Source organism: Tachypleus tridentatus, chromosome 13 (assembly GCF_004210375.1).
Source record: "Tachypleus tridentatus isolate NWPU-2018 chromosome 13, ASM421037v1, whole genome shotgun sequence".
NCBI classification, from domain to species: domain Eukaryota; kingdom Metazoa; phylum Arthropoda; class Merostomata; order Xiphosura; family Limulidae; genus Tachypleus; species Tachypleus tridentatus.
In genome coordinates, this window is record NC_134837.1 from 172,549,116 (window position 1) to 172,567,536 (window position 18,421).

Genomic DNA, 18,421 nt, shown 5'->3' on the forward strand with positions numbered 1-18,421 from the left:
GTTATAATGTCACGGTGAATTCCACTATTCGTTGGTAAAAGAGTAGCCCAAAAGCTGACGGTGGGTGGTGATGACTAGCTGCCTTCCCTCTAGTCTTACACTGTTAAATTAGGAACGGCTAACGCAGATAGCCCTGGTGTAGCTTTGCGCGAAATTCAAAACAAACAAACAAACAATCTTTTAGATTAACGTCTGAGTCCAAGTTGAAGCCCCCTAGGTCCAGTCCAGTTCACTTGTAATGTGTTTAAACAGATTTATTTAGACAATACGTGTTGTTTTTCTTACGTATTTTATTTGGATACGATACTAGGGGTTGACGCTAAACCTACATGAACATTTTAAAGTTTGTTTTTTGCGCACCCTACCTGTGAGAGAGAAAGCTTGATGAAGGTAAAAAAAGAACCGGTTGAATCACGTATTCTGTAATGTTTTAAAGTTGTATGGTTAAAATAGCTTCAAGATTTACAGAAGTGCTTGGATAAATTAGGCAGACGAAACACTACTAGTTCGTGATTGGAATTTTTATTTTTGATTTGGCATTCCTTTTATTCATGAACTGGCCTTTCGTGCAAGTGTGCTTGCACTGGAGTCTTTCTCCGCTCTAACCTTACTATTTGATGATTATTGAGTCCTCCACTACATTCCAATATGTATTAGAGTCGCCCATGTATATATTTTTTTACAAATATATTTTGCTTGATTCGTTCCCACCCATCAATAACAGTACAGATAAAAACAAGCAAGTAAATTTAATCAGTTGTGCAGAACTAAAACCTTGAAATTACTCTTATATATATATGTGTATAAACACACATATACATATACGTATATATACATACAGAGAGAGAGAGAGAGGTCTGTGTGTGGCCTAATAGTTAGTGTGCTGGGCTGAAGAGTGGAAAGTCCAAGTTTTAAGCCACATATGCTACTGAACACGCTCCACAATTTCAGCTGGGTGGGTTGATGCGGGATATAACCGTGACACATAATGTCGACATGTGGTTTACTTTGGGCGGTTGGTACTGTTTCCGCCTTTTCTTTGATAAACATTTCTAAACAAGAAATCACTATGACAAGGATTAGGTCTATCGTATTGTTTAACCTATGTGGTGACGTGAACAGGTCGTGATGTATTTCGGAAACGTTTTACATAACTTAAAACGGTTTGAATAATACGTGTTAGGTTTCTTTGGTTCAATTTGCACGTCTTTGTTTGCATATAATGTACCCGTTATGACTGACCTAAAATTGAAATAGTTAAATCGTTTTTATTCGAACACCAGCTGTTTTCACAAACTGTTCTTACTTCAATACGCTCTTTTAAGTGTACAGTTTTTATACCTCTTTAAGTTTGTCCGGCATGAAAGCTCGACTCGTAATCTCAGGATCGCTGGTTGGTATCTCACATGCCCACCCTTTCAACCGTGGGAGCATTATAATGTGACAGTTAATCCTACTATTCGTTGGTAAAGAGTACCCCAAGTGTACAGTTTTTATACCTCTTTAAGTTTGTCCGGCATGAAAGCTCGACTCGCAATTTCAGGATCGCTGGTTCGAATCTCCATCTCACTATACATGCTCACCCTTTCAACCGTGGGAGCATTATAATGTGACAGTTAATCCTACTAAAGAGTGCCCCAAGAGTTGGTGATGATTACTTGCCTTTCACTGCTAAATTAGGGAGGGCTAGCGCAGCCCTCGTCTAGCTTTGAGCGAAATAAAAAATAATTTAATTTGACGTTCTTTGCGTTTGAATATCGAAACTACAAAGATTGTAGTTGACCACTGATAAAAATATTGTTTTTTAATCATTGTAGAGATCACGACCCGTATTTAATTTGGTATTTTGAAAGAAAAAAAAAGATAATTACTTCTCCCATATTGGTCTTAATCCCAATTAGTTTGGAGACGGATAGTAATTTTGTAAGCCCAGCACTTTTAGAGCGTGGAGGTGTTTGATTTGGTCTTTTGAAAAATGAAAATTATTTGTCAACTATTTTTTTCATATTTTATACCAGCTGGTTTTATAGTCACTCATATTATACTTTATAACACCGTGAGGGTGTGGTAGGGTATAATAAGACAATTAGTCTCACAGTTTGTTGACAAAGATTAGTTGTCGTGGTTGATTCTGACAATTAGGGATGGCTAACGAACTTAGGCCTCGAGTAGTTTTGCGCAAAACTCAACGAAAGAAACATCGCTAGTGATGTTAATTAAAATGCAGTAATAAATTTACCAAGAATCAATCTGGTCGGATTCGCGACAAAACATTCCTGAAGATTTATGTATAAAATTACATATAATACATTTATATTTCAACATGTATATTACTCGCTTTCTAGCTTCTCATAACTGTTTTTTTTATGTTGTGATCTAATATTACTGGAAATATAGGTAATATGACCACCAAGTCTTCATTCCACACTATGTTAGTTCTTAAGTCTGGCAGACAAAATAGTTAATTACAAAACTATTGACTTATTTACCATTGTGGTGGGCAAAGCACATGGCTTTGTGCTTGACTGTAAAAAAAATAAAATACCATCTTACATCTTTCCAACACTCCTACTTACTTTTGAAAGGAGCCCGGCATGGCCAGGCAGTTAAGGCACTCGACTCGTAATCCTAGGATCGCGGGTTCGAATCCCTGTCACACCAAACATGCTTGTCCTTTCAACTGTGGGGGCGTTTTATATGACGGTCAATCCCGCTAGTCGTTGGTGGAGGAGTAGCCCAAGAGTTGGCGGTGGGTGGTGATGACTAGCTGCCTTCCCTCTAGTCTTACACTGCTAAATTAGGGACGGCTAGCACAGATAGCCCTCGAGTAGCTTTGTGCGAAATTCCAAAAACCAAACCAAACCAAGCTTTGCACGAAATTAAAAAAAAAACTTTTAAATGTCAAAAGTCACATATAATATTAAAAGAATGTGTGAAATATGTACACCTGTTTGTTTGTGTTCATTAATATACGCCTTACACATCATGATAAATGTCTGATAAATATTCAACAACATGGATAATATTTTCTTCCATTCATGTGTTAAATATGAAGAAATAAAAACAAAGGCTTGGCAAAATTGAGATCTGTGACTCCACTTACCAAGTTAAAATGTTAAACTGATGAATGAATATGGACAGAAATTAGTGGACCTCTTGAACTTTGTCGGTCGGCTGATATGGCTAAGAATATTAAAGGTGTTATCCTTAACATTTCAGTAATTACTTACGTTAGTTACGCGTACTAAAGACATTAAATAAATTTGTTTTGGGTTCTTTATTGTCAACAAAAATAGCACTTTGTTCTTACTTAATTTACGAGAAACTGTTTAAGAGCTTTCCTTTGACTTTTCCAACCTGTTGTGACGTTTCTAAAACTAGCTAGGTTATTTATTGTATGTCATGGCACTAAGCTGTTGTTTATCAAATCCCTATTTACTGGTTTAGATACATGAATTAATTTTAATGCGGATACAGACTCATGATCGATGGTTAATGTCAAAGGCAAGATTTCTAGCTACAAGGAAGAAATTGGTTTGGTTCATTGTTGGGGCTTACAGGCGCAAAGCAACGTGGCTATCTACGCCGGGAGTGTTCAGTGATTGCTGTTTTTTGTTGCAAAATCGAAAACTAGATAGTGTACTATCTGCAATCTACACACCGCGGGCATCGAAACCCAATTTTTAGTGTTTAAAGCCAGTATGAAAGGGAGGGAACCTGATGCTTTATAATTCCACTTTTGCTACAACTGATGATAGCGCTACTGTGTCTCCACTTTTCCTGTATATTAGAAATTCATTTCAGTTCTTCAACTCTGTAAAAAGAAGAAGAACAACAACAATAACGCAAAACACATACCCGAATAGCTTATTAACGCCCGTTAGTGATTCAAAAATTATTGACTGCATAGGGAATTTTCATTTCGTTATTCCTTTCTCCAAAAAGTAAACTGAATTAATTTTGCAAGGCTATCAACACAATTGTTATACGATTATTATTGCTTCAGTAACCGTTCTCTTTCACCCAACAAGTATATATACATATCTACGATGTAACATTAAAGACATGTAATTCTGTTAAAATATGTATTCTATGCAGCATTTATCGACTATTAGATACACTGTAAAACGTTGATGATGTTGGATTATTTTTTGAACTGTATATGGGCATGAAAAAACAAGACTTAATGAGTATAGTTTTTTTTTTTGGCCCTCATAAGGCGGGCCAATAGTTTATCAAACAATCTTTCCGATGTAAAAAAACTCCAGAATGAAGAGAGAAAAAAACATTTCCTGTGAACAAAATTAATACCTACAGGGAGTAGGATTATTAGGGCTGACAGACCGACGTTACCATACTTGAAAAGTATGTCAAGACAGCTCTAGTAGACTGTGAAGTATTTATGTGGACTTGTTTTCCACAGGAAGTGAGATGCGGTAATACAGTGGTAGAACGAGGAGCAACACTGGTACACTAGTGTTTGATATGTGCAGTAATTACCATTTGAAAAGAGCAAGTACACTTGGAGGAGGGAAATCAAGAAAAGAAACACATTCCAGAATGGAAGCTACCGTATCATTAATCGTAAAAAGGAACCTATTTATCAGGATCGTATGATACAGTGTTTGTTTTCGTGTTTAGTTGGTTTGTTTTATTTTTAATAAAATGTATTAGATATTTATTTCTCTGATTTTTATTTACAACGCTTTTTTGGAATTTGTATGTGGACTACGTAAAAATACTGAACGGATATAACAATAAATTTATGTCGACTATATAAAAATACATAACAAATACAACAGCTAACTAATGTGAACTACGTAAAAATATGTAACGACTACAACAATCAATTGATGTGGAATACACGAAAATACGTTATGGATATAACAATCAGTTGATGAAGACTTCGCAAAAGTACGTAACGAATGTAACAGTCAACTAATATCGATAAGTTCAACAAACTTTGTGTGGATGGTTCAAATGTTATAAATATACTGAGTACTATTTGTTTTGTTACAATTTTCCATTTTCAAACAGTTCAGACAAACCTGAACGTCAGCAAAATATCTTGAACTACAGTACTTATCTGTAATTGACAGCTAATAATTATTGTTGGGTGTTTATGAATGGGTTCTCAGAACCCGCTTATTGTTCTATTTGTTTGTGCTAACCGCCTTTGTAATTTTAAATTAAAAACATACTATAATACTGGAATTATGAACAAATTTGAATGAGCTCGGAATCTAGATGATTCTCAATATGGTCGGTCAGAGAAACACTATGTATAAGGAGAAAATTGTGTTTGTGTGTATTAACATACTAAATGATGATTTCTAAGTCAACATGTCTGGAATTCCAATACTTAACTATTTTTTCTTATAATTTTACAAGACCGATGTTTGTTTTGATATCATATTACTCTGGATTATATATATATATTGTAGCCATATGTAAACGTAACATCGTCAAATTCGTACACCAACACAAGCATTGAACTACTTTTATTTCACTGAATTAAGCACAAAGCTACACAATTGGATGTTTGTACTCTGGTCACCACGAGTATCGAAACCCGATTTTTAGCGGTGTTAATCCGCAGACATATTGCTGTGACACTGGGGGCTGGCAGAACTTCGGTAAAATAAGTCGAAACGTTTCTTCTGCTAATCTACGGCGGTCATTACGAATGGACAACTGATAAGAAAAAAGAAACTTTTAAATATTAGTACATAAAGTAAGATGTTTAGGGTTTTTAACCATGATAGAAACCCTAATGGTGATACATAATAATTTGTAATTATAAAAACTGTTATATTAAGCATAACTGTTTCGTTTTCTTTTATTGATTTTTTACAGCAAAGTCAGGTTGGGCTATATATTGTCTCCATAATGTGGGGAATCGAACCCTAGTTTTAACGTTGTAAATCAGTTATGGATGTCTCACCGTGGGAATTCCTTGTTCCTCTTTTCAGTGTAAATGATATATCATGGTGTCTTCTTTTGTTCATTTATATGCTGAAGTAAACTTACCCATAAGCGCATATGATTATTACTATGAAAGGAAAAAAAAGTGTACTTGGTTAGAGAGAAAGTAAGTAACCTATAACTGAAGGGACACTTAGTAGAGCGTATATTTCCGCGTCACACATACTGTTGATTGTATTCGATTCCATAAAATACAAAAATTTATCGGTATGTCGTTATCAACGGGCACGTTTGGTAGAATATTGATGAATAATACTTCATGTATGTTCCCCAAGTTTCATCAAAATCCGATCATTTTTGACTGGGTTATACAGCAAAGATAATGTGAAGAGAGTTACCATTTTAACAGATAGTTTATTTTTTCGTGATATTACTTTGAAGTTCACCACCAAGAAATTGAGCACTTCTAACTTCGATTATATTCCAAATACATATATCAATATTCGTCCAAATCCATTCAGCCTTTTTCGAGAAATTTTGCTGAGAAATAGAAACACACACACACACACACACACACAAACAAACAACTTCGACCCACCTTCAGTGGCGGAGATAATGAATATCCTTTTAATAAACATTTTCTGTATCATCAGGTCCAAAGCTGTTATATTATTTTGTACAGACAGCAAGTTCGTAAAAAAAAAGCCTCTGCACGCTGTAAAACAGCTCGAGTTCATTAACTTCTTCGCTGAACTTCTTTTTTTCTCTCCTTCTGTCATGACCACACTATTACAAGTAGTCTCAACTTACGTAGACAGTTTTTTACTAGATATTTTCGATTCTCATCACGGAAGAAAAATTGGATATGTCTTGCTCTTTCTGGCCTATTCCGTTACGTATCAGTGACAAGAGCACATACTTGTTCTCTTCACCAACCAAGTATTTCTGATGGGCGCGCCGTCTGGTTATCATTTGGGAGCATTTGAATTTTTTTCTTCTTATTTTGTAAATAAGTGATTATACTTCTGCCACGTGTCACTCTTAAATATATAGTGGCATTATTTTATCATCGGTCATAGAAAAACGATTCTAAATCTTTTGATGAGAAGGTGATTAGGTTCACTGACATCTCGGGGGAGGAGAAGTATTTGTCCCTCATCCCACTAAATTCTTTCGTTGAAGACGAAGGAGATGCAAGGAAAACAAAAACTATTCGATGGATTCTATTATACATTGCTAGTGGTGCTGTCTATACTAAAACATTTAATACGTTTAATTAATAACAGTACAGAATTGCATATATATATATATGCATTTGTTTTGCTCATACTTCATAATAATAATAATATATACTTAATCATATATTAAAAATATGGAGGCTCAGAAACTGCAAACATGTACCGACATTATATATCAAGTACAAGTGGCGCTCTCTGTCTTATGTAATTCTAAACAAAATCGATGATTGATTCTGAATAAAACATTGTTTATGTGTAACTTAACGGAAGAAAATATGTTAACTGAATGAGAGAATTGAGACTTGTCTTTCTAATTGAAAATTAAGTACTAAAATAGTAAATAGAGGCAGAAGTTCTATCTAGTAGACACCATAAGATAGCAATCCTGATATAGAACAACCAAAATAATACACTAATGTATAAATAAAGCTTCGGGTAACACCACCAACAAAATACTCTAACGTATAAATAAACCTTCATGTAATATCACCCACAAAATACTCTAACATATAAATAAATTTTCGTGTAACACCACCCACAAAATACTCTAACGTATAAATAAATCTTCATCCATCACCACGCATAAAATACTCTAATGTATACATAAGACTTCGTGCAATACCACCCACGTAATGCTGTCTTTGTTTGTAAGTTTCGAATTAATCAGAAAGATGCATAATGGGTTATCTGTACTCTGCCCACCATGGGTATCAAAACCCGGTTTCTAGCAGTGTTAGTCCACAGACGTCCCACTGCGCCGCTAGAAGGCCGCACACAGCTTTAATGCATACATAAATTTTTGTATAAAACCACCCACAAAATCTTCTAACGAATATAAGCTTCAAATAATGTATTGGACGTGACATAGTGGCTAGCACGCTAAGATTGTGTCTCCGAGAGTTTCATAGTTCGCGATCCGTTGCCGCATGAACACGCTCCATACTTTGGGTGATTTTGACTAGCTGCATTCCATGATCAAAATTAGTGTGCCTGTGACCAGATAGGTCTTTATGTGGCTTTATGCAATCATTCTGAAACATATAAACAAAACTTTCACATAACAACACGCGCATAATATTTTAAAGCATATAAAGGGTTGGGCGTGGCCTAGTTGTTAGCCTGGTCGGAATGTGAATCCCTTAACATCACCCACATGAATCTTCACGTTACCCTATCGCTTTATACTTAAGCTTACGTAAATCTTCACGTAAAACCACCTACATAATAAAGTATTTTAACAACTGTATCACGTTATGCTGAGCACATTTCTATGAAAATGCATAAACTAGGAAGCAGTGGCGGTGCCATGGAGGTCATGGAGGGAGGGCAAATGCTCCCCGAGAGTAGACTTTACCCTTTCAAATTTTGAGACAAATAGTTCTTCCAAATAGTATTCTAACACCCCCACGGCTGAAAGGGTGAGCATGTTTGATGCAACCGGCATTCGAACCTGTGACTCTCAGAATACGAGTCGAGCGCCCTAACCACCTGGCCATGCCAGGCCGCCTGTTTTAATACACAAATTATAAAACCTTATTTGAAACTTATTCTCCTGTTTTATATTTTGTATAATAAGTACAATAAAAATGTAAACCTCTTATTTATTACAGTTAATGTTGATATGTAGTAAAATGATTTAAAACAGTGACTTCAAGGACTTTGAAAAAACGGCTGACGTTAATTTCTTTAAAAATGACGGACTTTTAAATGGTAGAACGTGAGAGTCACTCTATTACTTTCAATCGTAAGTTTCAAAATATGATATACAGCGTAAGCATTAACTATGTTATTTTCAAAATAGTCACAGTTTGTTGAACGATATTTCTTATGCGACAAATAATATTTCGAAACCCTTTTTTATATAAGACTGTCCTACTTATCCGATCAGCTCTCGTGGTGTTCCACTTCATTTTTCTTCTAAGGATCAAAATTACTTCAATGTAGTGTTTTATATCGCGAGAGGCATCAAAGTTGAACAGGAATTCTTATGAAATGTCATATATAATACAGTTTTCCAAAGACTTTATGCAACATCTATAATCTTGAAAAACATCACAACTCGAAGACAATTTGTCTGAAACGTCATATTGTATCTCAAAAAGATGTGATGCAACATCATACATTGTATGACAGATGCCCGGCGTGACCAAGTAGGTTAAGGCGTTCGACTCGTAATCCGAGGGTTGCGGGTTCGAATCCCGGTCGCACCAAACATCTTCGCCCTTTCAGCCATGGGGGCGTTATAATGTTACGGTCAATCGCACTATTCGGTGGTAAAAAGAGTAGCCCAAGAGTTGGCGGTGGGTGGTGATGACAAGCTGCCTTCTCCCTAGTCTCACACTGCTAAATTAGGGACGGCTAGCGCAGATAGCCCTCGAGTAGCTTTGCGCAAAATTCAAAACAAACAAACATGTGTAACAGACATTAAAGCTGGGCAGTTAATCCTTCCAAAACGTCATAACACAGTTTACAAAAACGTGAAGCAACATCGTACATTGTGGCAGACACTAAAGATGGTTATATAACAGATTTATAAAGACGTAGTGCAGTATTTCATATCGTGGTACACATCAAGTATGGACGAAACGCTTCAGACACTTGAGTAGCGAGAGAACCCTACTATGAACTATAGGGTAAAACTAACTGTGGTTCTATTATATTGGGACCAGTGAATTATTTGTGCATTATACCTTCTTCCTTGCCTATTGTTATGTTTGCATCATGCATATAAGTTATCATAACAAGGTGAAAAGTAACCGTGCTGGTAACTGCTATACACACGAGCTTTGTGAAAGAGGTAAAACGTAATTGTGGAAGTATCAGTAAAATTATGATTACATGAATTACTCTTTAGGTAATCAATTCTGCAGAGATTAACTTAGAGTTATTAAAATAGTGGATGTAGTGACTCGTGGTGTGGCAGATTGGGTGCTGATTACATATAATGACTACAATGTACAATTTTTAAGTATCTGTAACTTAACAGTTTCAGAATGATAACCCAGAGCTTTATAATACCTATTTATGTGTATGTCTGTCTGTTTTTGAAAACTTGTCTTGTTCGGTAATTCTCTCTCTTTTTATTGGTGTCATGTTACTATTTTTAATTATAATATTGTTATTACAATACTTTGTTACAGAAACATACAAGAGCAAATTCACTAAAAGGGTATTGTCAAAATTTACAAAATATATAAATAATGTAATTTTTATATAGTTTTAATCCCTAATTTAGATGTACTATTTAAAGAACTGTTGTAACAGATCTTGAGCTTAGATAGTGAAATTCAACACTGAAAACCTTCACTAGAGATGTTATCAGCAAATAGACCATTTTTTTCTTGAAGAGCCCCTTTAGTTTAGATACGAAACTGTCTAAACTTGTAGAGTCCAACAGATAAAGTGCAATCAATCTCAAACCAATAAACTACAACTCTTGGCTAATCATATGCCACACTTTAGAGTCCAACAGATAAAGTGCAATCAATCTCAAATCAATAAGATACATTTTCCGACTAATCAGAAACCAAATTGGAAGACTCCAACAGATTCAGTGCAATCAATCTCGAACCAATAAACTACAGCTGTTAGCTAATCATAGGCCACACTTATAGAGTCCAAGAGATACAGTGCAATCAGTCTCAAACTCTTAAACTCTAGCTCTCGGCTAATAAAGGGTCAAACTTGTAGAATCCAACAGATAGAATGCAATCAATCTCAAACCAATAAGCTATAGCTTTCGGCTAATCAAAGGTCAGACTTGTGGAGTTTAACAGATAGAATACAATTAGTCTTAAACCAATAAGCTACAGTTTTCGGCTCATCAAAGGTCAAACTTGCAGAGTATAACAGATAGAATGCAATCAATCTCAAACTAGTAAACTACAGCTCTTGGCTAATCAAAGGCCACATTTGTAGAGTTCAACAGATACAGTACAATCAATCTCAAGCCAATAACAAAAAAATCCTCAACTGAATAAAATCAAACATATTCAAGTGCTGAGAACAAGTTACCATTAGGATTATCATTTATCATGTTCAACGGATGAGACATCACCTAAAATAAAGATCATAAAAAAACAAAACATTTAAATAATGTTTACTTCAGTTCTTTCGTGCATGTCATATACTGTTTCGAAAGCTGTAGTAATTTAACTGAAAAAGAACAACATGAGACTTTTGCTCGTAAACTGGAAACTTTTAACATAAGATGAAAATTATTTCATTTCACACACATAGTTTTTTTAGAGAATAGTGATGTTTTTGCTACTTAATAAATTTGTTGTTTGTTTTGTTGCTTAATTTTGCACAAAACTGCACGAGAAATATCTGCATTAGTCAACCCTAATGTTGAAATGTTAAATTAGAGGGTACAGTAATCAACACCTCCTACCGCCAACTCTTGGTATACATTTGTCTTAACAGACATGATTTGACTGCCACTCTTATAACGTATCTTAGGCCTCAAAGTATAGAGCTCGAGTTTCTTTTTAATAATATACGTGTTTGTATGGTAGCGAAACACAGGCTACGAAACCTCAGTTCCACAGTTCGCCATGTTAACCATAGGATCGCACTTGGACCCATATTTGTAATTTTCTTTCCTACTCTGTATTAAGCTGTCACACAATATCTCGAAATAATCATATTCAATATATGTACGTCCTTCTCTTAAATTACATGGTTACTTAAACTTTATTTTGTTTCTAAAGATAAGTTACCCTGCTTGCTGTTTTCCATAATCAGTAAAATATCTGATACCAAATGTGAAGGCTAGAACCTGCCGTCATATTTATTTTAAACAAGAGGAAATCCTGCGGCACTTGAAATTATTTTGGGCAGGATTAGAGTAAATTAACCTTTGTTTCGTTTAATTAGGTTTGAATTTCGCGCAAAGCTAGACGAGGTTTGTCTGCATTGAAAGACTAGAGGGAAGGCAGCTAGTTATCACTACCCATCATTGACTCATGGACCACTCTTTTATCAACAAATAATGGAATTGACCTTCGCGTTATAACGTCCCAACGGCCGAAAGGGCGAGTATGTTAGGTGACGGGGATTAGTTTGTTTTGGAATTTCGCACAAATCTACTCGAGGGCTATCTGTGCTAGCCGTCCCTAATTTAGCAGTGTAAGACTAGACGGAAGGAAGCTAGTCATAACCACCCACCGCCAACTCTTGGGCTACTCTTTTACCAACGAAAAGTGGGATTGACCGTAACATTATAACGCCCCCACGGCTGGGAGGGCGAGCATGTTTTGGCGCGACTCTGGCGCGAACCCGCGACCCTCAGATTACGAAGCACACGCCTTAACGCGCTAGGCCATGCCGGGCCCAACGGGGATTAGAACTCGCGACTCTCAGATGTAAGTCGAGCGCCATAACCACTTAGTCATGTCGGACCGTTAATCTTTGAAACACTTGCCCCTTTTTATTAGCTATATTTTTGTGTGCCAACAGCACCAAGTGGGGGTGCACCCTTATGCTGGATTCGATTTTATTACTCATCAGGATCTCTACCAGCCTACCCTCAAACTGAAATTATTTTGAGCAGGATTACACTAACTTAATCTATGTAATCTTGCCGTGATTAGATACAACATTCGGAAGGGTTTGACCTCCAGATTTCAAAACTGTATTTATTTCTCAAATCGGTCGGGATAGAATGGAGCTATGAGCTAACAGTATGCACTTGAAAAACACAGAGCCGTTCTTTCAGCCGCGGTTAAAAGTCAGCATTGTGAACATAATAGTTATTTATAGGATTTGTTTTGTTTTAAATTTTGCGCAAAACTACACGAGGGCTATCTGCGCCAGCCGTCCCTAATTTAGCAGTGCAAGACTAAAGGGAAGGTAGTTCTTGGGTTACTCTTTTGCCAACGAATAGTGGAATTGACGGTCACATTATAACGCCCCCATGGCTGAAAGGGCAAGCATGCTTGGTATAACAGGGATTCGAACCCGCGATCCTCCCATTACGAGTCGAGTACCTTAACCACTCGGCCATATCTGGAGATATACTCACTAAATCGTTCTCGTATTATTATCTACATTACAAGAATTCCTCTATTCTCCGTTTCCCAAAGGATATATCAATTGTTGATTTATAATAATTAAGTCTCTGAAGAATGTGAGGATTTGTTTATTATCAGGGTCATTATTACACCTCCAACAAATTTATATGTGTACAGATATCCATTAATACCCAGTACTGAATATTCAATCACACAATATGTTTATTGGAAAGTATCGTAAATCAGTCTGTCGTTAGTAGAATTAGTGTTTTGCCTGAAGTGGTTAACCTAAGTAGCTGGTGGCATTAGTGCTGTAGTATTCCATCAGCCTTATGGCTTACCTGTACAGTTTGCTTTTAGTATGATAAGAAGAATAGAACATGAGTTGTTTTTTGGTAGGTGACAAATATTTCTGTGTTACTTCTGTTTACTAATAAACAACATTCAGCTTGAGAGATGAGCGCTCTAACCACATGACCATGCCGGACCTCTGCATAAGGTGTTAATACAAATGGGCTTCTCTGTATTGAGAACAATTTAATGTCTGTAAATTAAAACTGGTATTTTTTTATTGTTACCAGAACGTATTCAAATTGTGAAATTTAGTATTATTCACATTGTTGGTGCCGCAGTAACAAAATGGAAACAAATTATCAATTAATGTATTGTTTTTAAATGAAACTGGTTCTCAATGTGTCGGTATTGGACACATGAGCTGGCGAAATAAGAAAAGTATTAGGCAGAACACATTTAATGACAGTTCGGTGTGATGGAATTTGTTGTTTCTCTAAGTTCGTTCGTTATGTATTTCAAAACAGAAGTATCTAAAATCATCACAGTTCGCTCGCCTTTTGACTTCAGGGTTTAAAATACTTCATTGGATTTTGTTTACAGAATTTTCGACAGATTAGTAATTCATGGGATTTTATTTTTACCAAAGGGTTTTCTGGACAATAAATTGTGACAACAAAAGCTAGTTCTAAACTATAGATCTGGTTGGAAATCCTATCTTAGAAGTATGCGGTTAGGGCGCTCTACTCATAATCTGTTTGCTAGCAGTGGGGTCGAAACCCGATATTTTACATGCTATTTCTGATAGCAGCTGTAGTTAAATGTATAAAAATGAGCAAAAATGTTTGACTCAACATCATTTCAATCTTAAAATTTTAAATATTTAAAAGTTAAGACATGTAGCAGCTGTTAAAAATCAGAATTTCAAGTGGTATATTGTACTTCACGAATCTGGTCTATTGTCACAGATATACATGTTTAGAAAAGATACCAAAACTACTGTCTTAGTTTTATTTATATAACAACATGCATACAGTTTAGGGGATGGGACCAGAAAACTTATAAAATACATAAAATGTAGAACACTCACAGCAATGAAAAAGACACAGTAACGACGCTTATTGAACTGTTGACGTTTATTTGACAACAGTGCTTGATTAATGTGTACAGCTGTGTTTAAATCTGGGTCGCGCACACGCGAACAGAAAGCTCTTTACACATTCAGCCGCAATACAATATATCCTCAGAGCTGCTTGGAATTAAACACGAAGAAAACGACCAACTGTAGAATGTGAGAATAGTTTTCCGTTATTATAAAATGAATAAAACAATAACGTTATAGTTTTCGGTACCTTACTACGTTTTGTGGCAGAACCTTTTACCGTTGTTTCTCTGTTCATTGGCAGAACAAAGAAAGCTCTGTCGAACTGAAAACGGAAGAAGCAGGGGGCGAGACACTGTCTCAGTTTTTTTTTAACCCACAAACATTCCTTCACGCCCAGACATTTGGCTTTTTAGCGTAACTCGTAACGTGAGATGAACTTCGCTTATTAGTAGACAAAAGATTACAGAGAAACGAACCTCGGGTATTGTACACTTGAAATATGAACAGGTATGTAACAGGTTTCATCAGTCTGTTATAAGAATAAATTTATTAATTTAATCCTGTTTAATATTTCCAGAAGCGCAAACTGCCTCTCTTTACGTCATGAACCGCTACCAAAGCAAAACAGTTGTTTGTTGTTATTTTTTTTTCAACCCTGTTTAAGTATCACATTGCTATTGTGATGATGCAGAAAATCAGCACTATATTTTGACCAGTGGCTTTATCTCTAACAAATGTAAGCAAGTTAAACTTCTCATATTTGAAATTTTAAACAATTTTTGAAAAGTGTATTTTGATATGTCACTTAACACAGGGCTTGACATGGCCAGGTGGTTAAGGCGCCCGACTTGTAATCTGAGGGTCGTGGGTTTGAATCCTCGTCACACCAAACATACTCGCCCTTTCAGCCGTGGGGTCGTTATAATATTTCGATCAATCCCACTATGCGTTGGTAAAAGAGTAGCCCAAGAGTTGGCGATGGGGGGTGATGAGTAGCTGCCTTCCCTCTAGTCTTACACTACTAAATTAGGGACGGCTAGCCCTCGTGTAGCTTTGCGCGAAATTAAAAAAAACAAACAAACAAACTTTCAATATAAATATGAGAAGTATTCTGTACATTTTTTTGAATTGATTAAATTATTATATTCTACGATTCTAAATTTCCGTTAATCTTAAAACATTGTCGTTGGTGTCTGTTTTAACTGTCAGTAAATTGTTGAAATATAGATGGTGTAATTATTTCTGGAACGGTTCAAATTTCACTTTATTATTCATGCGTATTGGAAAGTAAGCACGTTGTAGAATTTTCTGTTTGCAACAAGGATTTCTTGGCATCTCGTGAAAGTAACGACAATGAATCCAGTTTATAGAAGAGAATAAGCCAGAGACTGAAAAGAAAGGTTAACCTCACTTTAAATATATTATTCCTTAATCTGATTAAATCTACTTATATCGAAACTGCTTTCGATATAATACCCCACTTCATATTCGTAATGGATTTCTAACCTCGCTTGGTGCTTAGATTTTAGGTTTGATTTGTTTGGAAGTTCGCGCAAAGTTACAAAAGAACTGTATGCGCCAATCGATACTAATTTAGCAGTGACAGAGTAGTGGGAAAGCACCTTAGCAATCGCCATCCACGTCAACATTTGGGCAACTGATTCACCAACGAATAGTGGGATTGTTTGTTTGTTTGTTTGTTTTGTTTTGAATTTTCGCGCAAAACTACTTGAGGGCTATCTGCGCTAGCCGGCCCTAATTTAGCAGGGTAAGACTAGAGGGAAGGGAGCTAGTCATAACCACCCACCGCCAACTCTTGGGCTACTCTTTTACCAACGAGTAGTGGGATTGACCGTCACATTATAGCGCCCCCACGGCTGAAAGGGTGAGCATGTTTGGTGCGAACGGGATTTGAACCTGCGACCCTCGGATTACGAGTCGAACGCCTTAACACACTTAGCCATGCTGGGCCTAGTGGGATTGTCCGTGACATTATAACGTCACCCTAATTAAAAGGGCGAGTAGGTTCGGTGACGGAACTTTTAATCCGCGACTTTCAAACTGCGATTTGAGCATCAGGTCATACCACGCCAGCGAATGACTTTAAAATTTTTTGTTGTAATGGTTTCTATTCTTGGCATTCAGAGGCCAGCGGTAAGTTTAAGTATTGCAGCGCTAGCTAAAATCAAGAGTTCGGTTTCGCGCAATGGACAGAGTGCAGATATTCCATTGTGTAGTTATGCACCAATAATAATAATAAAAAAGAAGAAATCCGCCAAGTTCTTCAAGTTTCAGGGTTAGTATAACTAAGGTCCACTGATAGGCATAACTTCAGAAATATATGCATCCAATAGAAGTGTTCCTTACTTGCTAATTTTCTTTCTCTACTTGCTGAAACTGGGAACGAGAATAATAGGATGAAGTGAAGATAAATAATTTTTATCTTCAATAATTGATGTCCTTTTTCCTGATGAACCACCTTAAAACCGGGTGTCGATATCCGTAGGAGGGACAACACAGATAGCCCATCGTTTAGCTTAACGTTTAACATACAACCACTGTCACGACATGCTTTCCAAAATAAGTATTTATTTACAACTAAAAAAAACATCAGGTAACTGCCTTAGCTAAGTTGACGCAAACTGAATCCATTACTTTATGCCACTGGTCCTAGAATTGCTATAGATTATAAAATTTATGAAATAAAGTTCTGTTGGCTGTGATCGCTAGGCCCTCACGTTGCCAGCGCTTACGTCCAATGTCTACTACTGTAGCGAAATATGTTATTTTGAAAGTTATTTTAAAGCAGGTTTTACATGTCTGACAGTCTAATTTTGAAAAGACGTGCACACTGACCTTACATCTTTACGTTCGTACTACATATAAAAAAATAATTGCACCATTTTACTTTATTGTGCACAAAAGTTGAGGTAATATAAATTTCTAAATACCGCAGAAAACGTCTCATGATTTTGTTTGTTTGTTTTTGAATTTCGCACAAAGCTTCTCGAGGGCTATCTGCGCTAGCCGTCCCTAATTTAGCAGTGTAAGACTAGAGGGAAGGCAGCTAGTCATCACCACCCACCGCCAACTCTTGGGCTACTCTTTTACCAACGAATAATTGGATTGACCGTCACATTATAATGCCCCAACGGCTGAAAGGGCGAGCATGTTGCACGCCTTAACACGCTTGGCCATGTCGGGCCTACTTCGCATCATCCTAGAATCAAAAGTACAGAAAGCTGGCGGTTAATATTTTGTGGTCTTGTTCTAGAGGTGCATAATGTTTAAGATAAAGAAAAGCATTTTCCATTTTCGATCCTGTAGAAAAAGCAATAAGCATGAATAATAAGTAAATTATGAGGGTTTGTTTCTTTTTTCCCTTTTTTTATTATTTTCATCACAAAAATCAAAAATTTCTGTAGGACTGGAAACACTAATTTCTGAATAACTACATTTCCGTTCGATTGTCGACTATTTGTTTCCTTAGAAGATTGTTTAGAAGAGTTTTAAAGAACGATTGTGGGTTAACTGTGATATAACGTCAGAATTACACTTCTTATTCCAGTACAATTTACTGTTACTGAAGACGTCAGATAGAGAGTTAAAGTTCAGGGTTAGATACCTGAAGGGATCGCAGCGTTTAGATCCTTCATTTTGTACTTCTACGCTTAAAAAACAAAACAAATGTTTTGTCTAGGTAAGTAAATAAAGTAATATCGAATCCTTAATGTTGCTAGTCAAACTGACAAAAACATGAAAAAGGTGTACTTTTTAATAAAATTTTGCCGCCTGTGGCACAGCAGTATGTCTGCGGACTCACACCGCTAAAAATCGGGTTTCGATAC

The 18,421-nt window shown here is 36.3% G+C and overlaps 1 protein-coding gene and 1 long non-coding RNA gene across 3 annotated transcripts in view; one reads left to right on the forward strand and one right to left on the reverse strand.

The window, feature by feature from the left end:
* LOC143236906 (TNF receptor-associated factor 4-like) overlaps positions 1-18,421 on the forward strand; it is a 79,135-nt gene that overhangs the window by 25,198 nt on the left and 35,516 nt on the right. Inside the window, exon 2 of one of the 2 annotated variants that reach the window (XM_076475579.1) lies at positions 14,875-15,080. The exons of the other annotated variant lie outside the window; for it this stretch is intronic. Within the exon in view, the coding sequence (XP_076331694.1) occupies positions 15,073-15,080 (8 nt within the window). The 5' untranslated portion in view covers positions 14,875-15,072. The remainder of the gene's footprint in view (positions 1-14,874; positions 15,081-18,421) is intronic. 2 annotated transcript variants of the gene reach the window in all.
* Positions 5,488-6,869, reverse strand: LOC143236962 (uncharacterized). Its single transcript, XR_013019821.1, has 2 exons — positions 6,524-6,869; positions 5,488-5,694 (listed from the first exon to the last, which is right to left on the reverse strand). It is a non-coding gene; the product is annotated as an uncharacterized LOC143236962 (long non-coding RNA).